Source organism: Dama dama, chromosome 11 (genome assembly GCF_033118175.1).
Source record: "Dama dama isolate Ldn47 chromosome 11, ASM3311817v1, whole genome shotgun sequence".
Classification (NCBI taxonomy): domain Eukaryota; kingdom Metazoa; phylum Chordata; class Mammalia; order Artiodactyla; family Cervidae; genus Dama; species Dama dama.
In genome coordinates this window covers 100174022-100198819 of record NC_083691.1, presented here as the reverse complement: position 1 = coordinate 100198819, position 24798 = coordinate 100174022, and the positions used below count along the sequence as shown (strand labels likewise).

The following is a 24798-nucleotide window of genomic DNA, read 5'->3' as shown; positions in this document are numbered from 1 at the left end:
CACTGCAAAGACACATGGTTTCTCCAAGTCATTTTATTAGAACATGTGAGTCAAAAGGAACTACAAAGAACATGCCTCAAAATGCTGTACACGGTTTGTGCTCGACACCTACAGACACTAGAGCTAGAGTGTGGATGGCAAGGGAGCCGGGGAAAGCAGGAGCTGGGGCGGGAGCAGGTTTCCACCACTGAGGTCCCATAGGCTGTACACGTCCCTAACTCAGGCTCAGCTCTCTTCTCTCTGCAAGAGTGAAGGCCTCTGGGCTCAGTCTGAGTCACTGTCTGTCTCGGCTTCTTTCACATCCACGCTGAATTTGTACTCCTGGTCACATCCCATGTAAGCGTCACTCATGAAGTACAGGGTGTAGTTGTGGGCGCCAGTGGCTGGGGCCACAAAGTCGAGTTTCACCTGGAGAGAGCAAGCAGAACTCAGGGCCCGCTCAGATACCTGCCCCCTCTCGCAACCCGCTGGAGCCAGCGGACACACTCACCTTGGCCTTCTGCTGCAGGGTCAGCCTCTTGATGGAGATGAGACTGTTGGACTTGGCGTCTCCGATCACCACCCACCAGCCCTCTTCACGTTTCTGTAGTGACCAAAACCCAACAGTCAGTGTGTAAAACCTGATGGCTGTGACACCAGGCGAAAAGTTACAGAAACAGGAAACCAGAAACAAAGCTTTCAAAATTTTTGTACCAAAAGATAACTGGATACAGGATTTTAAACTAAGGTTTCTCACGTGAACTCAATTTTAAGTAGACAGATGAACTCTATTGGTTCTGGCTCACTTCTTGTCCCAGAGTACCTTCTCCCGTTTAGCGCCTGACACTAGATCCAAGACTCCACTATCAGACATCTAGTCTTTGTGGCTGGCAACTTTGAGTTCCTCAGAGACCGTTTTAGGTAAAAGGCAGACATGCCAGAGGACCAAACATGTTAACATGGAGGTGAGCCTGCCAGCAGAGCAGATCCAAAGTAGGCCTTGTGCCAGGACTTCCCTCAGCAACCAGTCACCTAAATTGCCTTAAAGCAAAAAAAAAAACCCAGACTTCCACAAAAAGCACTCACAGCCCCCAAATTAATCATCACTGCTCTAGACTTCTCTCCCCTGATGACTATACGCCCTTGCAGCACAGACCCTAGCCAATGGGCAGGGCCTCAAGAAGACCCCAGGAAGCCAGTCCCAGCACGTACCTGCGGGAAGAGAGGCGCGATCACAGGGCCCGTGACTTCCTCCTCCCGCTCCAGCTGCACCAGCACCACGACTGGCCCGCCACTGTGGGGAGACACCCGGGGCGCCGTCACAGCTGTGCCCACTGGGGGCCAACCTGGGGCGGCCCACCCGGCCCGCGTGGCTCACCTGCGGATGGCATCCTTGTCCACCACCTCGTAGGACAGTTCAATGTTGGGGTAGCGGTTACAGAAGCGGGCCACGTCCGCGATCTGGCTGTCTGACAGCTGGAGCAAGGCGTTGCGCTCTTCGTCCTCCATTTCCATGATGTCGAAAACACTCTCCACCCCCTGGGCGGGCAACAGAGAGGTCAGAAGGAGGCAGACGACCAGCAGAGGAAACTGGCCCCGGCGATGCATCCTCAGCCAAGTGACTCCGTTAGTACTCTAAACTCCCCTCCCCAGTGACTCCAGCCCAGACTCCAGCCAATGGAGAGAGTCCACTGGCTCCACAGGGTGGCCAATTTTATTCCTATGCTATCAGATCATCCAAAGAACACAGCTCACAGCAGTCAGGCTCCCTGGTGCCTTCTTGGGTAACACCTTCACAGAAGCCGAAATAAGATGTCTCCCCTGCCACAACCAACCCCAGTGCAAGACGCCTGGCCTCCAGACTTGGCCACCCAACACTCTGATGAAGGCCCAGCTCACCTTGTCTGTGCAACGCTTGATGTGCTCGGAGGTGAAGTGCGGCAGCTGTTTCAGGTAGGAGTCCTTGGACCACATGGCCTGGGTGACCATCTGGGCCAGCTCCATGGCCGCCAGGGCCGGGCTGAGCCAGCCGTTGCTGGAGAGGACGTCCACACAGGCCTGGATGAGCCGGATGGCCTGCAGAGGGACAGACGAGCACGAGCGGGCGGGGTGGGCACTGCTGCCTCGCAGGCCACACTCAGGCCTGCACACCCCGGACGCCTAGCCTCCATACCTTGCTGAGGATCTCCTCTGTGTCCGACTGCAGCTCAGCGCTCAGTTGCATGCGGGACAGGTGAGCCTGCAGAAGCAGGTTGGTCTTGACGTGCGGGTCGTTGAACTTAGGGTTATTCAGCTTGTGGGGGACCTTCTGGGCCAGCTGGAAAGTGGAACAGAGAGCGGTTGGTGAACAGGTGACCCTGCCTGAGACCCGTGCTCAGGCCCAAAGCACCACTAGTCCCAGGCCCACAGCCATTCCACACTCGGGGTAGACGGTGGCTGTGGGTGGTGTGGGTTGAGATGTGTGTGCAGTGTGTGAGGGAGCTCGGGGGCGGGGGAGTGGGTGTTTTCCTGACCTGACAGCGGGATCCTGTGCTCTGGGCACGGGGGCCGAGTTTCACCCGGCTCGGAAGACGCGCTCACCTGCCGCAGGAGGTTGTCTTCGTGGTGCCGGATGGGGATGTTCTCGTACTCGGCCGCGTTGGAGATGATCTCGATGAGCCCTCGCACCTTGGTCTTGGCGTTCAGGGACATGCTGAAGAGCTCTGGGAGGGGAAGGGAAGGACATGTGGGAGGAAGCAAAGCAGGCAGAGGAGAGTAGAGTTAACCGCTGGGTAGCCTGGCTCCGCCCTGCAATGCGTCCCTCTGACAAGCACACGAGGCCCTGGCAGCCTCGTCGTCTGTCATCCCCGTGGCTGCAGGCCGCCGGCCCTCACCGATGGTGGTGTAGTTGATATAATAGTAGGCGGCGATCATGCCCAGGTTCAGGGGCGCCACGTCCATCTCGTCCTCGACGCTGATGCACTTGGACTGCTCCAGGTCACTGAGGGTCTGCTCCACGAGCTCCGACAAGTGGTCAGACAGGTGACGATGGGAGATGCCTGTGAAGGTGAGAGGTAAGCAGGGGTGACCCAGGGAGATGGCGAACGCCGGCTGTGCAAACCACCGGAGGATGATGCGTGCGCCACCGCCACTGACCCTGCAGGTTGTAGTAATTGGGGTTCTGGGTCATGCGGCGGTACAGGAAGGTCCAGGTGAGGTAGTCCACAGCGTCCTGCTTGTTCTCGATGGTCTTGGTGACGATCTCGGCATTGAAGTGGTCATGCATACAGTGGTCCAGGTGAGACTCCACCGGCAAAGGCTCATACAAGAACTTCTTGAAGAAATCCTATGGGAAAGAACGTCAGTGACGTTACGGTACACAGTCAATGACAGTACAGTCACAAAGGAAGGCCAAGGGCCAACGTGGCCCCTGGGCAACAGGCACGGCTCATACAAAACGGAAGCAGCCGGCTGCACGGACAAGGGGGGCTGGGTGTGTGTGCCCGCCCCCCGCACCACGGTTATTCCCACCGTGCAGGAAGGCACTCCGAGCCCCGCCGTGAGCAGGGCATGAGGAAGACAGCCCCAGCCAGAGGGCAGGATCTCAACACACACTCGGCAGCAGCAGCAAAACTCAAAGGCTACAGAATCCCACGCGGGGAAAGGCTTGTTACAAAAGCAATGTGGAAAAGAAAAGAAGGCAATATAAAAAAGCAAGCAAAGACACCTATGGGAAGAGAGATTAAAGAGTCTGTCCTGAGGCCCAGGCTCAGAAGACCGCGCCAGAGGCCGGGGCTGACCTTCTTGGAGCCCTGGCACATGATGACGCAGCGCCCCTCATCATCCTGCAGAGGGCGGTTGGCATGGCCCACCATCTGCAGAACGTCGTAGATGGGGTAATCCACGTACCTGGAGACAGAGGAAGAAGAGGACTCAGGACGCTGCCTCCTTAAAGGTCGAAGAATAAGAGGCAGATACAGGGAGACGTGGAAAAGCACAGCAAACCTCTGTGAGTGTGCTCAGGCCCGAGTGTCACAGGCAATCTATACATCAGTTTAGTTTTCAAGTGTAAGAGTCACGACTTGTTGCTCTGTGAACCAAAGGTATGAATCCATCTAACGTGTGTGTGCGTGTTCCCTCATGTCCATCTCCTTGTGACTCCACGGACTACAGCCCGCCAGGCCCCTCTGTCCATCAAATTTTCCAGGCAAGAATACTGGAGTGGGCTAACATTTCCTCTTCCAGGGGATAGTCCCGACCCAGGATCCAACCTGTGTCTCCTGCACTGGCAGGTGGACTCTTCACCACTGCGCCACCTGGGAAGTCAACCCATCTAATGCCAATAGCCAAATAACTCCATATTAAAGCATTTGATATGTAAGGCAGGCTCCCAAACCTCACAGCCATATAGTTCATGAGTGATCAAGTCCACCCCACTCAAATCCAAACATAGAAGCAGGTTCAAGCATCAAAAATAAGTCTGCACAAATAAAACCCTCGCTGGGGTGGAATCTCGGCTAGTTATTTATTTCCCTAACACCTTTTCTTCACAATAGTGACGTGGGTCTGCAGAGGTTGTGCTCATCTTAGGGGAGAGGGGCCCGATCACGCACAGCACACTGCACTCACGCGTGGATCTTGCCGTTGTAGTACTGGGTGTCCATGATGATCACCAGGTGGGCGGCCACACTCATGCCCCAGCAGAGACTCCGAGAAGCGACCACCACCTGGATGGCCCCTGAGCGGCAGAGGGGAGAGGAGACTGAGCACAGACCCCCGCGTGGGGCAGGGCCTGCTGCCTCTGGGGCGAGCCGTGGCCTCCCCGCTCCACAGCGCAGAGCTGAGTGCAAAGCGGGCGGGGACGGCGTTTCATGACTGAGGCTGCCGGTGCTACAGGGGGGTCTGCTGTCACTGCTGCTCTGCTGGGGGCTACCGTGCAGGAAACGAGGTCACGCTGGAACAGACCCCCAAGCCAGACAAAGTCAGGCTCACACCCCTGCCCGACAGGCGGGCTGTGCTGACTGGAACACGCTAACACCAACTCACCCACAGGCTGGCCAGTGCATGGCAGCAAAACCGGACTCTGAGGGCGCCCCAAACCAGGCAGACTCGGGAGTCAAAGAGTGGCAGATTCTGGCAGGAGCGCTGCCGCCGCAGCTCCCCAAGCACTGTCAAAACACTGCTCTGCATGAAACGCCCAACGCCAACGAGAGAAAAGCCCACAGCCACTCAAGGGAGACGCGCAGCACAGACTCCATCTCTAAAGCCCAAACACCCTGCCAAGTCCCTGTCCGTGGAAAACTCGGTCCAGAGGCCAAAAGTCCAGGTCTAAAAACCCAGGTTCTAACAGAGCACGACTTTATGTGCCTGCCTGCTTTCTCCTCTACCAAGTAGGTTGTTCCACCTTCATCTCAAGGACACTGAGATAAAAGATCAAATAAAAGACGAGAAGTATTATGAAAACGACGGGCGTGCCTCCTGCCGAGAAACGTCACCCACACGCCAAAGTGTATTCCACACCCCGCGGACACCTGGAGCTGGTCTCACTGCACCGCAAGGCCTGCTCTCTACCTGAGCTGAAGAGCTGCTCCACCAGGCGCCGCTCCAGGGGGCTGAGCCCCTCGTGCAGGTAGCCCACCCCGTTCAGCAGTGTCTCCTTGAGCGTGCTATCACTCAGCTTCTCCAGGTACGGGATCAGGTCCTTCTCAGTGCAGTGCAGGAACCTGGGAGGCAGGAGCACTGACTCAGCCCGGAGCGGGCCACCCCACCCCCCCCCGCGCCCCTCCCGGGGGTGCTCGCTCAGCCCCACCGCACACACAGCACCCAGCAGTGGGCCGCCCACCTCTGGCGCTGGATGTCGGCCGCACACGTGGTGAGGATGTCGATGGCGGTGAGGCGCGTCTGCTTGCGGGAGGGCACGAAGACGATGACAGGCTTCTTCGGCGAGTGCTTGGTGATGGCGTGGTACACGGGCTTGGCCATGGACAGCAGGCGAGTCTGCGTGTGGCTGATGTTGAAGCCCTGAGGCCGGGGAGGGAGAGGAGGTTAGGAGCCCGGGGAAGCTGGGCGGTGGGGCTGAGCGGGAGCCAGAAGCATGGGCCCCACCTGGATGTGCAGCTCCAAGGGCACGGGGCGCACGTTTGGGTGGAAGTTGAAGGTGGAGGTGGCGCTGCAGCCCAGCCAGTGGGCCACGTCCTTCGCGTTGGAGAGCGAAGAGCTGAGAGCCACGATGCGGATGGGCCGCTCGATCTGGGAGGAGATGTAGCGCATCCGGGAACAGATGACCTCCAGGACGGGCTGCGGAGAGGGGCGACTGATCACTGCAGGCCTGGGTGCTCTGGCCTCGGCCCTGAGCACCTCGTAGGCAGCCCAATGTCCTCGAGAGGATCTCCTAATGCTCCCTTCTGATCAGGGGCTCTCCTGTCTCTGGGTGCACCTCTCCCCAGCCAATCTCCTCTAAGCTATGCTAGCCTCAAAAAAACCTACTAACAAATCTCAGGTCCTCCTCTGGAGACAAGGCGACAGGCAGAAGCTGCCCCTCATCTGGGGCCCACACGTCAGGCCCAGGGCCACGGCTACACTGCGGGCCCAGCACTGCCTCTGTGCAGCGAGGCCAGCCAGCCGTACCCCATTCTCGCCCCCGATGAGGTGGACCTCGTCCACCACGAAGAGGTTGATGTTCTGCACATTCTTGCGCTGCTTCCACCGCCGGGAGAGGATGTCCCACTTCTCGGGCGTGCTGATGATGATGTTGCCTTTGCCCAAGAGCTTCAGGTCCGTGCTGGTCTCCCCCGTCAGGAGCACCACCTTCTTGCTGAGCCTATCCTGGAACTTCTCATACCAGTCCATGTATACCTGGCAGAAAGATGTCAGAGTGTCAGCGTCAGTTCATTCATCTAAAGAGAAACCTGAGAGTCTGAACACAGAGACCTGTTGCCCTTTAGATCTCAACCTACTACACCAAGTGCCCAGAGAGCTTTTCTTTAGAGTGCAAACCGAGGAAAATGCCCCCCAGCAGGTAAAGCCTTGCCCCAGTTGGCTCTGCACATTTTAGGGCTCAGAAAAACCTCAATCCAGACTCGCGATGAGAACGGCTTCTGGGAGAGTGCATACAGGACACACCTGTTCGGCCAGGGCCTCCATGGGGGTGATGTAGACACAGCGGCCCTCTGAGTTCTGCAGCAGCATCCGAAGGATGGCGAACTCCGCACAGATGGTCTTCCCGCTGCCCGTGGGGGCCCCCACAAACACATTGTCGTCGCTGTTGTACACAGTGTTGAACACTGAGAACCGACAGAGAGGCAGTGTGACCCCCAGGGAGGCTCAACGGAGGCCATGTGGGAAAACCCCGCCCATCAGTCCAGAGAGGCAACCAGCAGGGGCGAGGAAACGCGGGCCTGCGCCTTCCGTCCCCCTCGCCTGCCCCTCCCAACGCGAGGAGCAAAGAGACCCAGGTAAGGAGCCCAGGTCCCCTGGAGGTCTGCCGGAGGACGCAGAGGCAAAACAGGCCGGGGCTCCCTCCTCGCCTCTCCGCCGCTCTTCTCAGTGATCAGGAGGCCAAACTGAACGGGACCGGCTCCCCTTCTCTACCCCTCCAAGCTCTGTCTCCAGGGGACCTTTAAATGTCCCTAAAGGAACTGCCCACCTGGAAACGCAAACACCTACCCTGGGTCTGGATGGGGTTGAAGAAAGGAAACTTATCCTGGTAGAGGCTCTCAAAGGCACTGTTTCTCAGGGCAGACACAGGCAAGGGCTGAAGGTCTAGCAGCTCGGTTGGGGGCGGGTACTTCTCTGGCAGGATCAGGTGCCGGAAAGAGACGGGCAGCTGGGTCTCACAAGCTGCCAGGAGAGAAACAGGAAGGGCTGTGAGCGCACTGGGAATCCCAAGGCAGGTCGCGTGTCAGTCTCCCCAGCTAAGGCCAGCCCAGCACAAGGGGCCAGATCTCGTCTAAGAGCCCCAGGGGCCCCGTGGAGGAGGTGCACTCACAAAGCCAGCGGTCGGACACCACACGGATAAAGTACTGAGGGGGCAGTGGCTCAAAGACGGGCACGAAGAACGTGATGAGGTGCTCGTCCTGGGCATACTTGGCCTTGAGCAGGAAGTACTCGTGGTGCAGGATCACCTCACTGTCCACGTCCTCCACGAGAATCCAGAAGGCCTCCGACGAGCCGTGGACCTGCCCCCCGGCGCGAGGGATGGGGACGTGAGCCGAGGGGTGGGCAAGGGGGGCTCAGCTCTCCCGCCCCACTCGTCGCCAGGCCTGAGACCTGCCCACCCGAGCACGAGGGATGGGGACGTGAACCGAGGGGTGGGCAAGGGGGCTCAGCCCTCCCACCCCACTCGCCGCCAGGCCCGAGACCTGCCCCCCCAGCGCGAGGGATGGGGACATGAGCCGAGGGGTGGGCAAGGGGGGCTCAGCCCTCCTGCCCCACTAGCCTCCAGGCCCCTGAGACCTGCCCCCCGGGGCGCCCAGCCGGACCTTCTCGTCCCACTGGAAGTCGGGCGTGATGGTCAGCTCCACCTTCAGGGTGGAGCGCGTGATTGGCTGTAGGTGCACCGACAGCTCCAGCTTAGGGAAGAGGTGGACGTACTTGTGGATGGTCTTCCCCATCTTGGGCATGCGGATGAGCTCGCCTGTGAGGACACAAGGGTGCGCGCGGCTGCAGCCCAGCCTGATGGCCAGTCTGGCGGACCCGGCCCTGAGAGAAACTGGCGGGTTCCACTCCAGGCATGGGCTGTCCCCCCAACTCAGGGGCCCAGGGGATTCAAAGCTCTGACACCAAGTGCACGGAGCCCAGCAGTAATGGGATAAGACATGTGCGTGCAGGGCTTGGGGCCAGGAATGGGGAAGCAGGCGGGTGCAGGGAGACACCTGAGCTGTACAGATGAGGAGGGAAAGATGGCTTCCCACACACCTATCTCATTGTGGTTCAGGTCGTACAGACGCTCAAAGGGGAAGTTTTTCTTCTCGATCTTCTTCACAACCTCCTCAGGGAGCTTCCGGAACTGGCGCAGAGGACACATGGACTGCCACCTATCCAGGAGGGAAACGGGACCTTCCTGGTCTCAGCTTCTCCCCAGGTGCACACATCACACATCAGAGTGTGCTCTAAGGCTTTCCCACCAGGTCCTCAGCCCGAGCACCCCCAACCCAGGACCAGATTCCAGCTCGCTGGGACTGACATGCGTTTGTCGATCATCTTGCAGAGGTTCAGGGTCTTGTCTGTAAGCTGCGCCCAGCCTCGGTTCAGGACAATTTCAAAGATGGCCCGCATCAAGCGGCCAGCCGACTGGGGAAAAAGGAAGCATCTCCTCTGTTAGGTGCCCACTGTCCCCAGACCTAATGAAGCCACTCTACACACAGTTTAATCACCTCGAGCTGTGATATAATCAGCCACATCAACTCAAAAACCAAGTCCCCCAGAGATGCTTGGGGACATGACAAAAATGGGGCTCGAGCTCACTGCCCAGTGAATGAACATACCGTTCACTGCGTGACTTTACCACTTTTGGCCCATTTAGCATTTAGGATCCTAGCAAGAGTAAAGGTGCTAGTGACTTGCCCTGAAGAAAAGACAGAGTAGCTAATAAAGCCTTTGGCCATTTCTAGGTTTATTTAGGAGCCCAGCAACTATAGTGGGAAGTGCTTCTCTGCAGAAAAGCAGACACGTGGACCTCCAGGGTCTCTCTAATGACCTCACCTTCCCAAGAACTCAAGATGGGCAAAACAGAGAATCCACACCATTCACACAGCAGCCAGCAAGCCAGCTGAGGCCAAGCTCAGCATCCTTCCCCCTCGCTAGGATCAGCCTACTTTCTCCCAGACGCACACAGCACAGGGGACCGACAGACCAGGGCAGCACAGCCCACCCTCACCTGGGTCACATAGACCATGTCAGCCATCAGCGCAAAGCCCTCCAGCTTCAGCTGCGAGATGAAAGCCTGCAGGAGCACGTTGATCTGCAAAAAGGCAAGAGGGAAGGGCGATCACTGCACCATTCACGGTGAGTAACAGTTCTGCTCCAGGCCTTCGTGCCAGGTAAGATCTAAAGATCTTCATCTACAGACACTACATAATTGATACTCCATGCAAAACGAAGATGTGAGAAAGACGCAGGGACTGGGAGAAGGGGACAGGTTGCCCAGCCCAAGCCCAAGTCCGAGGCTCACCTTTTAGAGACAAGGAAAACCACCCGACTCTGTCCCGGGCAGAGAGGAGCTGGGCTCACCTTTGCACTGGGCTCCTCAATGCTCTCCTTAACGGGGATGGGCACCCTCTCCAGCAGCTTCTGCAGCTCCAGCTTCTCCTCCTGCCACAAGCAGGAAGCAGGTCAATGAAAAGCCCAGAGATCAAGGAGAGAACCATCCGGCAACATGGTGGTGAGTACCAGCTTCCGGTTTCCACATACTGGGTGGACTCACCTCTCTCACGGTGATGTTCTTGAACTCTGAGGACAACGAGAAGACTCTGAAGAGCTCAATCTCACTGAGGGTCGGCTTCAGCAGCTGGTTGTAGGTCTGCACCGTATCATTGGTGATGTAGTAGTGGCTGGCTATACGGCCCAGTTCTGTCACCTATGAAGAAGGAAGACTCAATTCAAGGCCGATTGTTAACAAGCAATAACCTCTCACTGTGGACAAGAGATGCCTACAGAATGGACTCACAGCAATACAAGTGCCTGGCTCACGTGCGGGAAGAAAGACGGCACAGGGATCTCCCTGGTGGTCCAGTGGCTAAGACCCTGAGCTCCCAATGCAGGGGGCCCGGGCTCAATCCCTGGTCAGGGAACTAGATCCTGCACACCCCAGCTAAAAGATCCCCCATGGCACAACTCAAAAGATGCTACATGTTGCAACGAAGAGCCAAGATCCTGTGTGCTACAACTAAGACCTGGCACAGCCAAGCACATTTATTTTTAAAGAAAGATGGCCCAATTAGATGACCTACAGTGACCTGATGCCAACCCAGAAAAGAGAGCACAATCAGCCACCACAGCTCAAGACGTAGAAAGGAGGCACCATCAGGTTGTACACCACTTTAGAAGCTCCTAAGTTCAAAGGGCTCAGTCCAATACTGTCTGTTTTTCCGCTCTTCCAAGCAATGGGTTAAGTAGACAGGCAGGCCTCCAATCAAGAAAGCCGTTGGAAAGACTGTCTCCAGGGGCTACAACTTTTGTGGGGATCTGTGCCTCCCTCCCTTGGCCCACTCACCTGGAAGTTGCCCGTCTTCTTGTCGTACTTGACCAGGTTGTTCTTATCCAGCATCAAAGCAGCGGTATGAACCAGATCCAATCGGCGCTGGTCTAGCAGTGGGTCTCCCTTGAGGTCATCGTGAGAGATGCCATAGAGGGTCGGGGACCGGAGCATTCGGATGTACAGGTAGGCGTAACCCAGCCAGTTCACTGCATCCTATCAGAGACAGAACGTGGGTCTCTGCATGCAGAACTGATGTCCACATGAAAAGCTCTCATGGAGGACTTCAGAATTAATTCCCAACTATGAAAATATATCTTAGTCTCATGAATGTTCATAATATTTCATTATTTAAGAACACAGTCCTTACTGAGATTTTGGCAACAAGAGGCAACAGTCAGTCACAGACCCAAGAAGCTTGAAAGCACACTAGAAGTGGAGCCCAGGGCTGGAGGACCCCGGTGCCGATGGCCCACACCACCTCACTCCTGGTGCCCCAGCCCCTCTGGAAAAGGCAAGAGGCGCAGAGATCACAGGCCGCCCCACCTTTGCATTCTGAACGTTCCCCAGCACGATCTCCGCGTTGAGCATGTCGGGCAGCTTGGACACCATCTGGCTCTCAATGGGAAGCTGCTGGTTGAGGAGTGACAGGTAGTACTGCAGCTCTCCGTGAGAGGTGATGAGGATGCCTTCGCCCTTGGTGTCGTACTGAGGTCTTCCCGCTCGTCCCAGCATCTGGTCAGAGACAGCAATCCAGAGGGCCATGACCACAGAGCTTCCGGCTTTTGACTCTGGACTCCTACATCACAGAACCTCACCCTCCACCTGCCATCTTTGGGGTATGCTGGCATCTTATATACAGCATGCTTTTCCCCACCAAGAATAAACTCAGAAGCTCCATACTTGCAGGATGTCCAGCGCTCCTAGTTCAGTCCAGCGCCCCTTCTCCGGACTGTACACCTGGGTGCCTTTGATGATGACAGTGTGGGCAGGGAGATTCACACCCCAAGCCAGGGTTGCTGTGGAAACTAAAACCTACAGAGGAAAGGCAAGGCAATAAGAAAAACAGACCCTGCCACCAAGGGAACATATCTGCAACATATCCTCAACTTCTCTAGGCACCCGGACTCAGGGCTTCTAGTAGGACTGAGGTGGGTCCCGTACTTGGCAATGAAACATCAGAATAAAGAGGAAAGGAGTCTTTGGGTTCCTCATCTCTTCAAGAATCATTTTAAGGCTCTAGAGACACTTAAGAGGCAGTAATGCAGACCTGTGTGAATCAAGGTTGTGCTCACTCAGTCGCGTCCAGCTCTTTGTGACCCCACGGACTGCAGCCCGCCAGGCTCTGTCCATGGGATTCCCCAGGCAAGAATACTGGAGTGGGTTGCCATGCCCTCCACCAGGGGATCTTCCCAACCCAGGGACTGAACCCAGGTCTCCCACATTGTGGGCGGATTCTTTACTGTCTGAGCCACCAGGGAAGCCCGAATCAAGGTTACTAGACAATTAAAAATACAGACTCTCCTGAGAGAAGGAATGAACAAGGTCCTGACCTTACGAGGCTTTGCGTGACATTATCTGGAGCCACCCACATCCTGGCTTTGCTGTGCGTCTCAGACGCTTTCCTAAACTTACTCAGCTTCCCTCATGCATGACGAGAAAAGTTGGGACAGGTGGTAAGAAGTTACACTGACTGTACCTACCATGACCCTCTGACCGGGAATACCTGGGCCAGAAACAGCAAAGCACCCGGTAGAAGCCCATGGCGCCATCCCCAGCATTTCCAGTCTCCCCCGTCCGAGCTCTGGCCCCCTCACCTGAATGTGTTTATCAGCGAAAAGGTCCTCTACAAGCGTCCGGTCAACTCTGGTCATGCCCGCGTGATGAATAGCAAAGCCATAGGGCAGCAGGTCCTTCAGCTCCAGGTTCTGGGGAGCAGGCAAAGAACAGGTGAGGCGGTGAGCCTGCCGGAGGGGACTCTCCCAGAGAGGAAGCAAATCTCCTCAGCCAAGATGCTGCCCCTCGCCCAGCCCACAGAGACACAGCCACCAGGCAGCCCCAGAGGACGGCCCAGCCGACTGGGGCTGAGCCGGTGAGCAGGGAGGAGCGAGGGACCCGGGCCCGTCCCCCCTCACCTTGCACTGCTCAGCTTCTGTCCGGAGGACCTCTGTGGAGGCTGAGCCCTCTCTCAGAAACAGACCCAGCGTGTCCTTCTCCAGGCACATGTCCCGGATGGCCCTGGCTGTCTTCCCGGTCTCCTTCCGGGAGTGCACAAACACCAGTACCTGAAGAGAAGCCACAGTCGGCCACAGTCAAGAGACACCGCTCCAACAGCCACCCCCCTGGCCCCGGGGAATCGGCAGCAGGAAGCGGAGGCTGCACCATTAGCAGGCCAGAAACTGAAGTCTCGAAGAGGGGAGATGGTAGGAAGGCATACCGGCTTGGAAGCCTAATGGAGCCCTCTAGACCCTAAGCAAACAAACCTACCAAGGATGGTGACAAGGGTCCTGTTACTAGGAAACCCAACTAACTCCTAACACTTTGTCTTTAATAACAAGTTTAAATATAGTATAGATGAAAATTCAGGAGTCTCAATTAAAAATTTGTGTTCAGGTATCTGATGAGATTCTAAACAGTTAAGACATATAACAGGCACTGGCCTATATAAGTGAACTTAGGAAATAAGTCCCAGTAGAAAACCAGCACCATTTTGCAGGAAATAAAGTCGTCCAAGTCTTTCTTGCCACAGAAGATTTGTCTCTTCCTCTAAATCCTTATACTTCTTTTTATGAGACAAAATACAGTGTTCAATTAAAAAATTACACCACACTATCCAGCAAAATGCTCTTTCACTAAGTTTCCATTTTTATCTTTATTTTTAGAATATTTTTAGTGTAAGCCACTCAGATCTTTCATGGAAGAACCCCTGATAACCTAGATAGCAGACTGCTTATCTGTGCATGGGGATGCCTTTTCTGGGCATTTTATAATTACAGGTTCAATTTCTTTAACGGTTATAAGACGATTTATGTTTTATCTATTTCTTCAAGGCTGTTCTACTAGTTGGTAAATTCTAAGAGACTAGCTCACTTCTTTAAGGTCGCCAAACGTACGTCTAAGGCTGTTCACAGTATTCCTTTAACAGCCTTTCAAATTCAAAGGTAACAGATTCTGCAGTAATATCCCGTTTCGTTTCTGGTACTGGTGATTTGCTTTGCCTCTTTCTTTGTCTCTATCAGTGCTACCCAGTTATCAGTAAGTCAAAAATTCAAAGAGGTCAGGAGTGACAAGAAACCACGACAGACCTGATTTTTTCCAGCGTGTTCCATGATTTTTTCATAAACAATTTCATTCATGATTTGGAAACGCTTGATGGCTTTCTTCTCCGTGATGCCCACATACGTCTGTTCTAGAGGCACTGGGCGGAAGCTAGAAGTCCAACAGTCAAATCAATGAGGCTTTGGCACAAAACACTGAATAAAAAGTCCTTTTCACTGCCAGGGAGCAATATGCCTCTTTTAGGATTTCTACCACATCAAAACCAAGGGTCATTCTAAAACTCGAATCTAATAGAGCTAGCTGGCAAAGAAGGAAGACACCAGGAAGGTCACCCTGCTTAAACTTCTTCCCGTCTCTTCTTTTACCTGTTGTCAAAGTAGAAGAGGCCCTTGGCAGGATCTACACGTAGAAAGGTAGCCACATCTTCGTAGTTGGGGAGGGTGGCGCTAAGGCCAATGAGGCGGACGTCCTCCTGGGTCATTTCAATGTTCCGGATGGCCCTGGCCACCAACGCTTCCAGGACAGGACCTCTGTCATCGTGGAGAAGATGGATCTCATCCTAAGGAATGGGAGGGCAGCAAATTACCTTTGGGACCAGAGAAAAGAGGCCCCCTTTCCTGAGAGTAATCCCGTTTTTTAAGTACATAACTACTACTGCAAATGAAGAAGACAAAAAAAGGAATCCCAGGCCAGGGAACCTCAAAGGATGAGACAGTAGTCACCATGAAACATCCCAGCAAACACGCTCTGAGCATGAGCTGCTTTGCTCCAGTTCAGTGGAAGAATGCTTTATGGTTAGGAAAATCTGACACTTTGGGTAAAGGAATTCCTAGCTCACCTCAAAGATAAATTTCTTTACTAAAAATGAAGCTTCTGATGAGACCAAATTTGTATCAAATAAAGTTTCACCTCTGGGCAGTTATCTTTACCAAGAGCAAACAATATGAGTATCAAATAAAGAATTCACACAGCCTAAGGCAGTGCATCCCAAATCTCAGCAGGCATGCAAAGCATATGGAAACCTTACCAAAATGCAGACTGTATTTCAGTAGGTGGGAGCGGGGCCAGGGACTCTATTTCTAACAAGACTTTGAGTGGCAGGCTCTAAGCAGGGGGTGACCAACTTTCTCTCTGAAGGCCAGAGAGTCAACACACAAGGTCTCCTTCCTGCTTTCCCAGAAAACCTCAAGGAACTACCCTCAGGCTGTCGCTCCTCCCTGGGGGCTTCTGAGTATTCAGAACACTGTATCCTGACTCCTACTCATTCCCTCTGAGAAGGGATTACTTATAAAGCCCTTACAGTTCTGGGAATACTAAGCAGCTTTTTAAATTGTCTGCTTATATTTGTTTCAAAGTATTTCAGGCATAAAAACCCACAAACGATACGGCAGACACCATGCCCCTCCTGGGAAGTGCTTCCCCTTAGTGCAAATCCTCACTCAGCAGTAAGAGCAATGCTGCAACAGCTGCCATCACCAAGGCCAGGGACTGGAGGACAGGCACCGCAGGAACACTGAGCGCAAGGGCCCGGCAAGCCCTCCCCGGCTGGCTGGTCTCCACGTGCCCACAAGGACGCCCCGCTCACCAGGATGATGAGCCGCACGAGCTGGGTGTAGGTGCGCTCCCCGCCCTTGCGGGTAATGATGTCCCACTTCTCGGGGGTGCAGACGATGATCTGGGTGGCACTGATCTCCTCCTTACACAGCTGGTGGTCGCCAGTCAGCTCCGCAACAGTGATGCCGTATGTGGCCAGGCGCTGGGAAGGAAAGGCACATCGGGCAAGAACGTTGGGGCGGGGTGGGGTGGGGTGGGGTGGGGGGCTGGACTCCACACTCCGTGAAGTCTGAGTGCGGGGGTTAGAGGCAGGCATCAGCCCTTCAGAGAATATCAAGTGTATGAGATCAGTGATATGAACGCTTATTTCTAAAACAAATCTGGAACTTCCCTAGTGCTCCAGTGGTTTAGACTCTGTGCTCCCACTGCAGGGGGGCTGGGTTCGATCCTGGTCGGGGAACTAAGATCCCACATGCCACACAGCATGGTCAAAAAATAAAAATTAGTAAAATAATAAAAAGATTCTCTGGGGGCTCTACACACAAGAGGGGGAAATGAAAGCTTATAGAAAACAGACCTGGAGTAACTTCAGGTCTGTTACCAAGCACTCATGTGAGTGTTTCATAAATATTCCAATAATGCAAATGATACCAACTGCAGAAAATGGCTAAGAAGAGATTAAAAAAATAGTAAACCCTTGTTAAAACCCAAAACAGACCCAGGATTTCTTTCTTCATAAACACTCTATTTGGGTCAAGCTCCACCTTTGAAGGAAGAAAGAAATACCACATGAGGAGTTCTGGAGATGCAACAAGAATGTAAGGCGAGAAGCAGAGAAGCACCAGAGCTGTCCCCAGGACTTTGAGAGCTGCACCCAACACCTTCTGGAGGGAAGTTCTACCCTCTTACTTTTCCAAAACTGCCCACCATCTCCTGCACCAGAGACCGCATGGGGGCGATGTAGATGATCTTGAAGTCATCCACGTTGATGGTGCCGTCCATGTTAATGTGCTTCCCTATCTCCCGGAGCATACACATCAGGGCCACGTTGGTCTTCCCGGCACCCTAGAGACAGGGACAAGAAGGCCTGTGTACCTAGTATACTCACGGCCCCAACTTCTAAGGGCTTATCGCCAAAACAAAGTGTGTCCGGGGAATTTTATCTTACCATTTAATACCTCTTCCACCAAAGGATATAGAATTAAGGAGTAAGGATGGGGAGAAACAATCTTGGCACCTAAAATACACACCGCGCTCCACAAGAAAAAGGGAGGCAGGGCAGTGCTTACTGTAGGAGCGCAGAGCAGCAGATTTTCATCCGTCTCCAGGGCGGCACGGTAGAGCTTACTCTGGATCCGATTCAGCGTTTTGAAGCCCTCAAAGCCAGCCTGGGCATACTTGGGCAGCTTCTCCACTGGAAGAAGTTGCTAGAAAAAAGAAATGCCGTGCACATCGTATTAACAACATCCCTGAGCAGACCGTGGCTTTGCAAGATTACATTTCCTGGAAAGCTCCATGTGTAACTCTCCTCTGAAGGCCAGACCAGAGAGATCAACACTGTCCCCTGGGCTCAAAATCAAAATGGGAAAACCCTGCAGCAGCTTCCACTTCTGGAATAAACCCACAAGACAAATAAAATCTACAAGACAAGGACACATGGAAACGGTTGCAACACAAACTGGAAGGGAGGCAAAGTGAGCAGAAAACTGAGAACAGCAATGCCCTCACTTCTTCAGAGCCGAAGGGCTTGGGCTTCAGGGCAGGCACGTGCACCTCTTCGTAGCCCTTGCGCTGGCGCCGGAAGGACCCGTCAGGAAGCTGGCACCGCTTGTTGGCCATAAAGTGGCTCCCCTGGGTAAATACAAGGTCCTCCAAGTCCAGAACCTGCCGCGGAGCCAGTGCCTGGGAGCATGTCAAGGACAAGAACACACAGGAGTTAAGCGAGCTGCACAAACGGGTCTCCACCCTCCATGGCTTTGGACATGACCCTGGTCCTACCTCTCCGCCCTGGTCCAGATCCATGGTTTCCAGGTCCGTGTCCATCCGGGACTGACGCACTCGCTCTCTGCGGGACCGTTCCTCCTGGGGTGGGGAAGACAGAAACAATGGCAACGGTTCACCACCACCCCAGCTTCTTATTCATTTCAGTCCCTTAGCTGAACTTGACTCACAGGTCAAGTCACTAGCAAGTCCTGAAACAGACAGATGGCCCTTTATGTTCAGACACCTGCCATGGGGACCACCAGAATGACGGTATCAAATCACTTACAAGGGACTATACACGGTCTAGAGGTCTCAAAAGTCAACATTCAACACCCAGCACCAAGGGCTGCCCCTGAGGGGTAGAGTGTGGGTTCTGTGTTCAGCAAACACCTGCTGTGCTGTCAGCAGGCACGACTTATTGTGTGGACAGACGGCAGAAGGCCCAGGTGCTGGTGATGACAGCGACAGGTCAGCGATCTCTCAACCACACCAGCGTGAAGGCCTTGACTCCATTCTGTACCGATGACCACACTCAGAGCATCTGGAGAAATACTTCACTTCTTCACCTTCCTCCTTTAATAGGAATTTGGCTTTATGCCGTAATCTTCTAACTGGTGTCTCTTTTCCAAAGCAAACACTCTAGCTCAGCAATCGGAGAGGCAGACAACCCAGCCCTTACCCGGATCAGATCCTCCTTCTCTGTTTCGTGCAGCTGGTAGAGGAACTTGGACAGCTCTGGGTCAGCCTCCATCTTTCCCATGATCCTCTCCTTCTCGGCTTCACTCTGTGCACTGGCCAGCAAGGTACAGTACAAAACTGCCAGCAACCAAAGGGAAAAGGGGAGGTGAGATACAAAAACAGCCTTCAGCCTCGGGGTAGAGACAGAAATAACCAAGTGAGGCTGTGAGAGCAACACAACCTCCATCTCTCTCTCTCTCACACACACCCACAGACACACACAGAAGGGTCCACAATCTACTCACTCATCATCCTGTGTTGCCGCAACACCTTGATAAAATCAAAAGTATTGAAACCAAGGAGCAGAACCAGCTGGTTCTCACACTCCCGGTCGTCGCTGGCTGTCTGCAAAGAGAAGGTAACACCACGATTAAGGCCACAGCCACCTGCTTCCTACACTGCCCCATCTCCTAAGCTACACAGGACACAAAAACAGTATCCTGGCCGTACCTTCAAAATCTCCAACACCTCATCTGCCTTCTTCTGTGACACAATGGCATCATCGTAGAAGCGACTGAGCTGCCGCTGAAGCCAAAAGGCATCAATGTCCCGAGGGTGCAGATCCTTCTTCTTGGAACTCATCAGTTCCCCTGAGGCCACAAGCTATGAAGGAACCAGGCACTGGGCTCACCCTGTTGCCCTCTGCCCCAAGTGTTCTCTCATGGTCCTGCAACAAAGCTCTGCAGCCTACTCACAGCTTACCCTCTTCTGAGGGCTTTCTGATGGGAAGCACAGGGCGGGGGGAACTCTGCTGTATCGAATTCAGAAGCACACCAACCCAAGATTTCATCAACACATGCCTTTAAGAAGCAGGGTGCATTGACATATGTACTATACATGGGTAACACAGACAGCTAGTGGGACATTGCTGTCGAGGACAGGAGCTCAGCTCTGCTCTGTGATGACCTGGGGGGGGAGGATAGGATGCGGGGTGGGAGCAAGGCTCAAGAGGGAGGGGGCATATGTACACATGTACCTGATTCACGCTGCTGTAGAGCAGAAACGAATACAACATTGTAAAGCGATTATCTTCCAATTAAAATAAATAAACCACTTACATGGCAGGGGAGGAAAGTGACTGAAATCTTGCGAAAATCAAGACACTACACATTTATTACAGCTCACCCTATAAAAGCGTAGCTCAATAATCACTACATAAGAGGACCAAAATACGGGGAAAAGTGCTACACCCAGAATCAACCTGCACTGCGGCAACAGACAGGAATAATCTATACTCACGTTAGCTGAGAGGGTGCAGCGCACCACGGCCTCATCCCCTTCCATGTCATCGTCAGATGCCTCTTCACGAACCTCCCCGTACACATCTTCATCACCTTCCTGTGTGAAGAGCCCCAACCCCAGCGCATGATCTGAAGCTGATCCCGGCATCCCCACAGAACCTCTCCCTGGCATCTCACTTAAAAGCGCGCTCCAGGGTCAGAGAAAAGGCGTCTGTGGTGAAACCAACAGCTTACCGGAAGCAGGGTCGGCCTCACTTCAGAGCACACTTAATGGGGGTAATACAGAAGCACGCACGGGAAAGCACACAGTGACCAGCACACTTCGCTTGCTCACTACTGTCTTTACTCGCACTGTACTGTGTGCTGAGCACAGGGTCGTGGTAAAAGCAAGTCCCGGATAATAAGCATTTATTCAAAGAACAAATGCTGTCAGCAAAGCATTCTTTCAATTTGTTGCTACTTGCAATCATAAAATCCTACTAACTCTATTGCAGAAGGAGGCTTAGCAGTCTTCTGTTTCAATCATCTCATCTGATAGATGGAGACACTGAAGCAAAATGACCTGAGATGCACCACCAAAACTCAGCCCTCTTGGCTCCCAGGTCAGTGCTCTCTCCTCTGACTCTCCTGTGCAATCTCTTCTTCCTGTCCTAGTTTATGATACTGCAAAGTCAGCATCAATGATCAGGAGCCAAACACACCCACCAGAACTCGAATGCAACTCTGCACATTTTTTTCAAGTGTTCCACTGGTTCCTATTTTTACTTATATTCAAGAAATCCTAATTAGATGGTAAACCTCATCTGCTGCTGCAACTATTACTGAAACAACCACACACAAAATACAGGTGCATTTTTGGGCAAAGGCGCATTCTTGTGAAACTGGCAGGAGTGCTGAGAAGAGAACTAACACAATAAGGTGAAAAAGCACTAATTCCGCAGTGAAATATACACTGTACTTATCTTTCTTCTTTTTGCTGATCCACTGGGTTTACCCTCAGTTACCATACAATTAATACAAGTTCAAATTGCTTTACAATATCAAAAGATAACCACAACAATTTCTCAATAAAATACCATTTGTGCCGAAGTTTGACATCCATACAACACCATAAAACTTACCTGACTTAAGTGAGGTAGCTTCTTTACACTAGAAGTGGTCCCCTCACCATAACAATTTAAAAAACACGGTCTGGGTTTGTTTATCACTTACCTCCTCATCAGACTCAAACTGTACATTCACACCATATGTCTCATCAATGTTGTCGTCTGAAACAGTGAGGGATTAGAAAAAGAGGACAAGGAACAGTTACTAAAATGAGGCACTTGGGAGCTAATTTCCTCCCTAACTGCCTGACATGCCTCTCCTCAGGTCAGACCTAAGGTCTAAAGACTGACGGGCAAATGATCAACAACAGAGGGCCTCCGCGCTGCCACCACGAGGCTTGCTCCAACCTGCCAGCTTCGGACACAGCTCCGCTCTGCCTCCTCAACCACTTGCACCCCACCCCCATCCAGGCGCTGTCCAGGTTTTCTCCCACGTTCCATACAATAAAAGGTAAGAAATGGTGACTGGAATCTAGGGATTATGCTACCCACCAATCATAACTCCTCCAAAAACACCAAATAGGATATGGGACCCTTTCAAAGCATCTTTCAGCTGCTTTCATGACTGAGGCTAGAAGATCATGTTGAAGGGTCAACAAGCAGCCAGGTGACACGGTCTGGACACCAAGAGCTCCTTACCCATATTCTGGATCTCCTTGTCTCCACCATAGTCTGTGATCTTTTTGCCCAAGTTTACTAGCACATGGTATCTGGTATCATCTGTCTGACCCAGCAGCAGATCAATCTCCTTTCTCCTTTCCTTGTCCCGAAGCTTTTCATTCTTTAGAACAGCGAGAACTTCATCTGCTGCCCCACAAAGGATATCACGTGGCTGGAGGCAAAAAACAAAATTATTTAGAAAGAAGAGACCAGGACAAAGAACATCAGTGATGAGCTTCACACGACAACAGGACACGGAGCCGCGTGTTTCTTAACGCCTGCACACCAGGCTCTGAGCACTTTCACTAACGTGAACTTAAAATGTTGCTAAGGGAGGCCCCTGTTTCAAATCAAGACTACATTCAAAAAAAGAAGGGGGACTTCCCTGGTGGTCAAGTGGTTGGGACGCCACACTTCCACTGCAGGGAGAAAGGGTTCAACCCCTGGCTGGGGAATTAAGATCCCACAAGCCATACAATGTAGCCAAAAATAAATTAAAAAAAAAAAAAAAAGACACAGCTTGCACAGCTGTCTGCCACATTCCTCTAGATGACAGAGACACTCAGCAGTCCTGGCCTGGCCCGCCAAGCTTTTGGTAATTCTTTCTCCTCACCTCCTCTAGCAACCACCTCAACCAGGGTCTCTCAGAGACTCACAGAGGGCCTTAATCTAATCACGGACAATCTTAAAGAGCGCAAATTCCACATACAGACTACCTGGGCTCATACCCTAGCTCTGCCAAACACTACTTCCATGACTTGGGGAAAGTTACTTAAGTATTCTTTGCCTCACATCTCTCCTGAAAAATAAAAAATGAATATTAATAGCACCTAGTCACAGAACTAACAAGACTGAAAGAGAGAACACACATAAAGTGCTACTCATGTAAAGTAAACATCAGCCACTTCTGCATATTGGTACAGCCCACACAGGAAAATCCACAAATAAGGTTCCTCTGGGGGCCTTCTGGCTGTGACTTCCTCCCTCTCCAAAGAAACGTGGCTTCACCCTCTGGCTGCCTCACCTGGTCCCCAAGGGCAGCCTGGATGAAACTGAGCAGCACTTCATAAGTCTCCCGGGTCTCCTTGGTCTTGGGCTTATAGATGATGCCCACCATCTCGTCGATGCCCTCTGAGAGCAGAGTATAACCCTTCATCTTGTTGATGTCGTGCCGGTCCTCATCACGCTTTCTTCGCCTAACAAGCACATAGTATGACATTGAACAGGTAGAACATTCCCGGTTAATGGTGAGACTAAGGCAAGCCCACCCTCCTCTTCTCAGCTTCATGATTTACAGGTAGTATTTAAAACCACAAACATGTGCCCCAGCAAATGATTCCCATTTGGCCTTGATCACATGCAGGAGTATTTCTTTATGGGAACCCAGTAAGAGCAAGGGAATCCCCTGTCATCCTCTCAGTAGATACACTACCTGCTACATGAGACATCCTCCCCATTCATTTAAAGAGACAACCCTTTCTACTTTGTATGACAATATTATAAGATTGGATTGGACTAGTTTTCATCGCTCAGACACATCTTCCTTTCCCAGCCAGGGAACTGAAGCTCCAAAGGAATCTACTGCCATTGATTCCTGGAAAAGAAGTCATACTCTGCAAAGTGGAAGACCACTCAAATATAACTGCTTTAATCAAAACTGGACCTACGAATTTTTGAGACTTCATCATGGGACAAATGATGATCAGGTTCGAAGGGTAACTGTGAGATACAGTTCAATGATTCTTTAAAGTTTGGAAAAATATCACCCTTTCCCAAAGTAAAAAACCAAACAAACCCTAACCCTAACTCAAAAAAAGCAAAACAAAACACCAGCCTTTCATGCTCGAATGGTAGTTTATAACAACAAAAGAAAAGGCAGGCAAGAGCAAACAAAAGTAGTAGCGGAAAGTTAATAACAGAAGAAAAGAGTTACTGTGACAAGAGTTTACCAAGAGTCTTGAAAATACCATGAAGAAAATTAAGATCTCTCTATGGATGAGAAACACATGCTGGAAAAGGGTCTAAAAGTTGTTTTCCACTTCAGGTACACTTGTTAAGGCCAAAGAATCTCAATTCTTATGTTTTTACCTTCAGTGAGTTGTCTTAATGTCACTGATGGCTCAGCTGGCATCAAGCAATTGAACAAACCACTGCTCAAACACCAAGGGAAAATGGATTCTGCATCTGAAGAAAAATCATTTTTTCCCTTTGTTACTCACTTAGCTCTTCTTTCCTCTTGCATCTGTGGTTTGGTTCGTTGAGCCTTATCTCCCATCCGGGTGCCCTCCAGCTTCCCAACCAGGGATAGCACTTCTCCTGTGGGTTCATCCCGGCGGGTACGGTCAATGAGAGAGCGGTCAGCTTGGAGGACAAGATTCGAGTTCTGCAAAGACCACAATATTATTGAAGCTCTGAGGTAAGCAGGACTCAATTCCTATATCACAGGGATACCAGCTGATAACAAAGGAAGAATCGGAACGACTAAGCATCGATAATCACTAGTCGGAATAAAAAGATGTTTTCCTTGAGAAGCGCGTCGTATAATCGCGCATGAGCAAAGGGCAAACAAATAAATATATCAATCACTGCTTCTAACACTGCTCATAACTCCCACCTGGGAAAAGCGTCGGGCACGTTGGGGAGGACACATGGAAGGGGGCGGGAAGAGCGCTGACAGGACCGGGATAAACACTCCTAGCAGAGATCTTAGCCCATCCCGGTAAGCCCCAATCACCAGTGGGGTTATTCATATCGCCGTGTACCCCCACCTTCGCCGGGTTCTGATTTCCCCTCTGCTTTCGCGGTTCTCTCGGAGACCTTTAGACTGAAAACTCCCTTCCTCAGCCTCCTTCTCCCTATCGGACTCCCCCGCCCAGAGCCCTCCGCCGAGCCCATACGCACCGCTTTGTACTCGTACTGCAGGCTACGGGCGGTTACATCCGCCATGGCCGCGGCTGCTCAAGAGTCTCAGAGCTCCGCTCCCCGGACCACACGCTACAAACGGTCGCCGATCTCCGCTACCACCGTGCCGGAACGACGCAGGAGAGACGCACTGCAGCCGAAAGAGAGCGATAGGCTCCCTTCC

At 52.6% G+C, this 24798-nt stretch overlaps 1 protein-coding gene across 1 annotated transcript; it reads right to left on the bottom strand.

Moving 5' to 3' along the window:
* Positions 1-18: 18 nt before the first annotated feature.
* On the bottom strand, positions 19-24798 carry SNRNP200 (small nuclear ribonucleoprotein U5 subunit 200). The gene is made up of 45 exons (XM_061156020.1): positions 24615-24798; positions 23933-24096; positions 22738-22909; positions 21693-21885; positions 21160-21215; positions 19946-20044; positions 19157-19309; positions 18952-19051; positions 18648-18784; positions 17984-18067; positions 17714-17887; positions 17275-17412; positions 16895-17050; positions 16017-16187; positions 14797-14990; positions 14458-14581; positions 13288-13437; positions 12970-13080; positions 12056-12187; positions 11699-11887; positions 11171-11368; positions 10382-10534; positions 10189-10269; positions 9836-9919; positions 9143-9249; positions 8875-8993; positions 8439-8593; positions 7946-8135; positions 7624-7797; positions 7081-7241; positions 6586-6813; positions 6064-6255; positions 5801-5979; positions 5530-5681; positions 4588-4696; positions 3759-3867; positions 3115-3304; positions 2853-3017; positions 2560-2681; positions 2153-2296; positions 1879-2055; positions 1358-1518; positions 1192-1273; positions 491-583; positions 19-408 (listed from the first exon to the last, which is right to left on the bottom strand). The coding sequence occupies exons 1-45, from the start codon at positions 24657-24659 to the stop codon at positions 265-267; spliced, it is 6411 nt and encodes a 2136-aa protein (XP_061012003.1). The 5' UTR covers positions 24660-24798; the 3' UTR covers positions 19-264.

Bases quoted from the DNA above. Each gene is read 5' to 3' on its own strand.
- SNRNP200 (XM_061156020.1), bottom strand. From the start codon at position 24,659: ATGGCGGATGTAACCGCCCGTAGCCTGCAGTACGAGTACAAAGCG. The intron at 18,068-18,647 runs GTAAGGGCTGGG...TCCCCACCCCAG, and splicing joins AGAAGGAGGATCTGATCCGG to GAGGAACGGTCCCGCAGAGA. The intron at 14,991-16,016 runs GTGAGCGGGGCG...CCCATTCCTTAG, and splicing joins TCGTGCGGCTCATCATCCTG to GATGAGATCCATCTTCTCCA.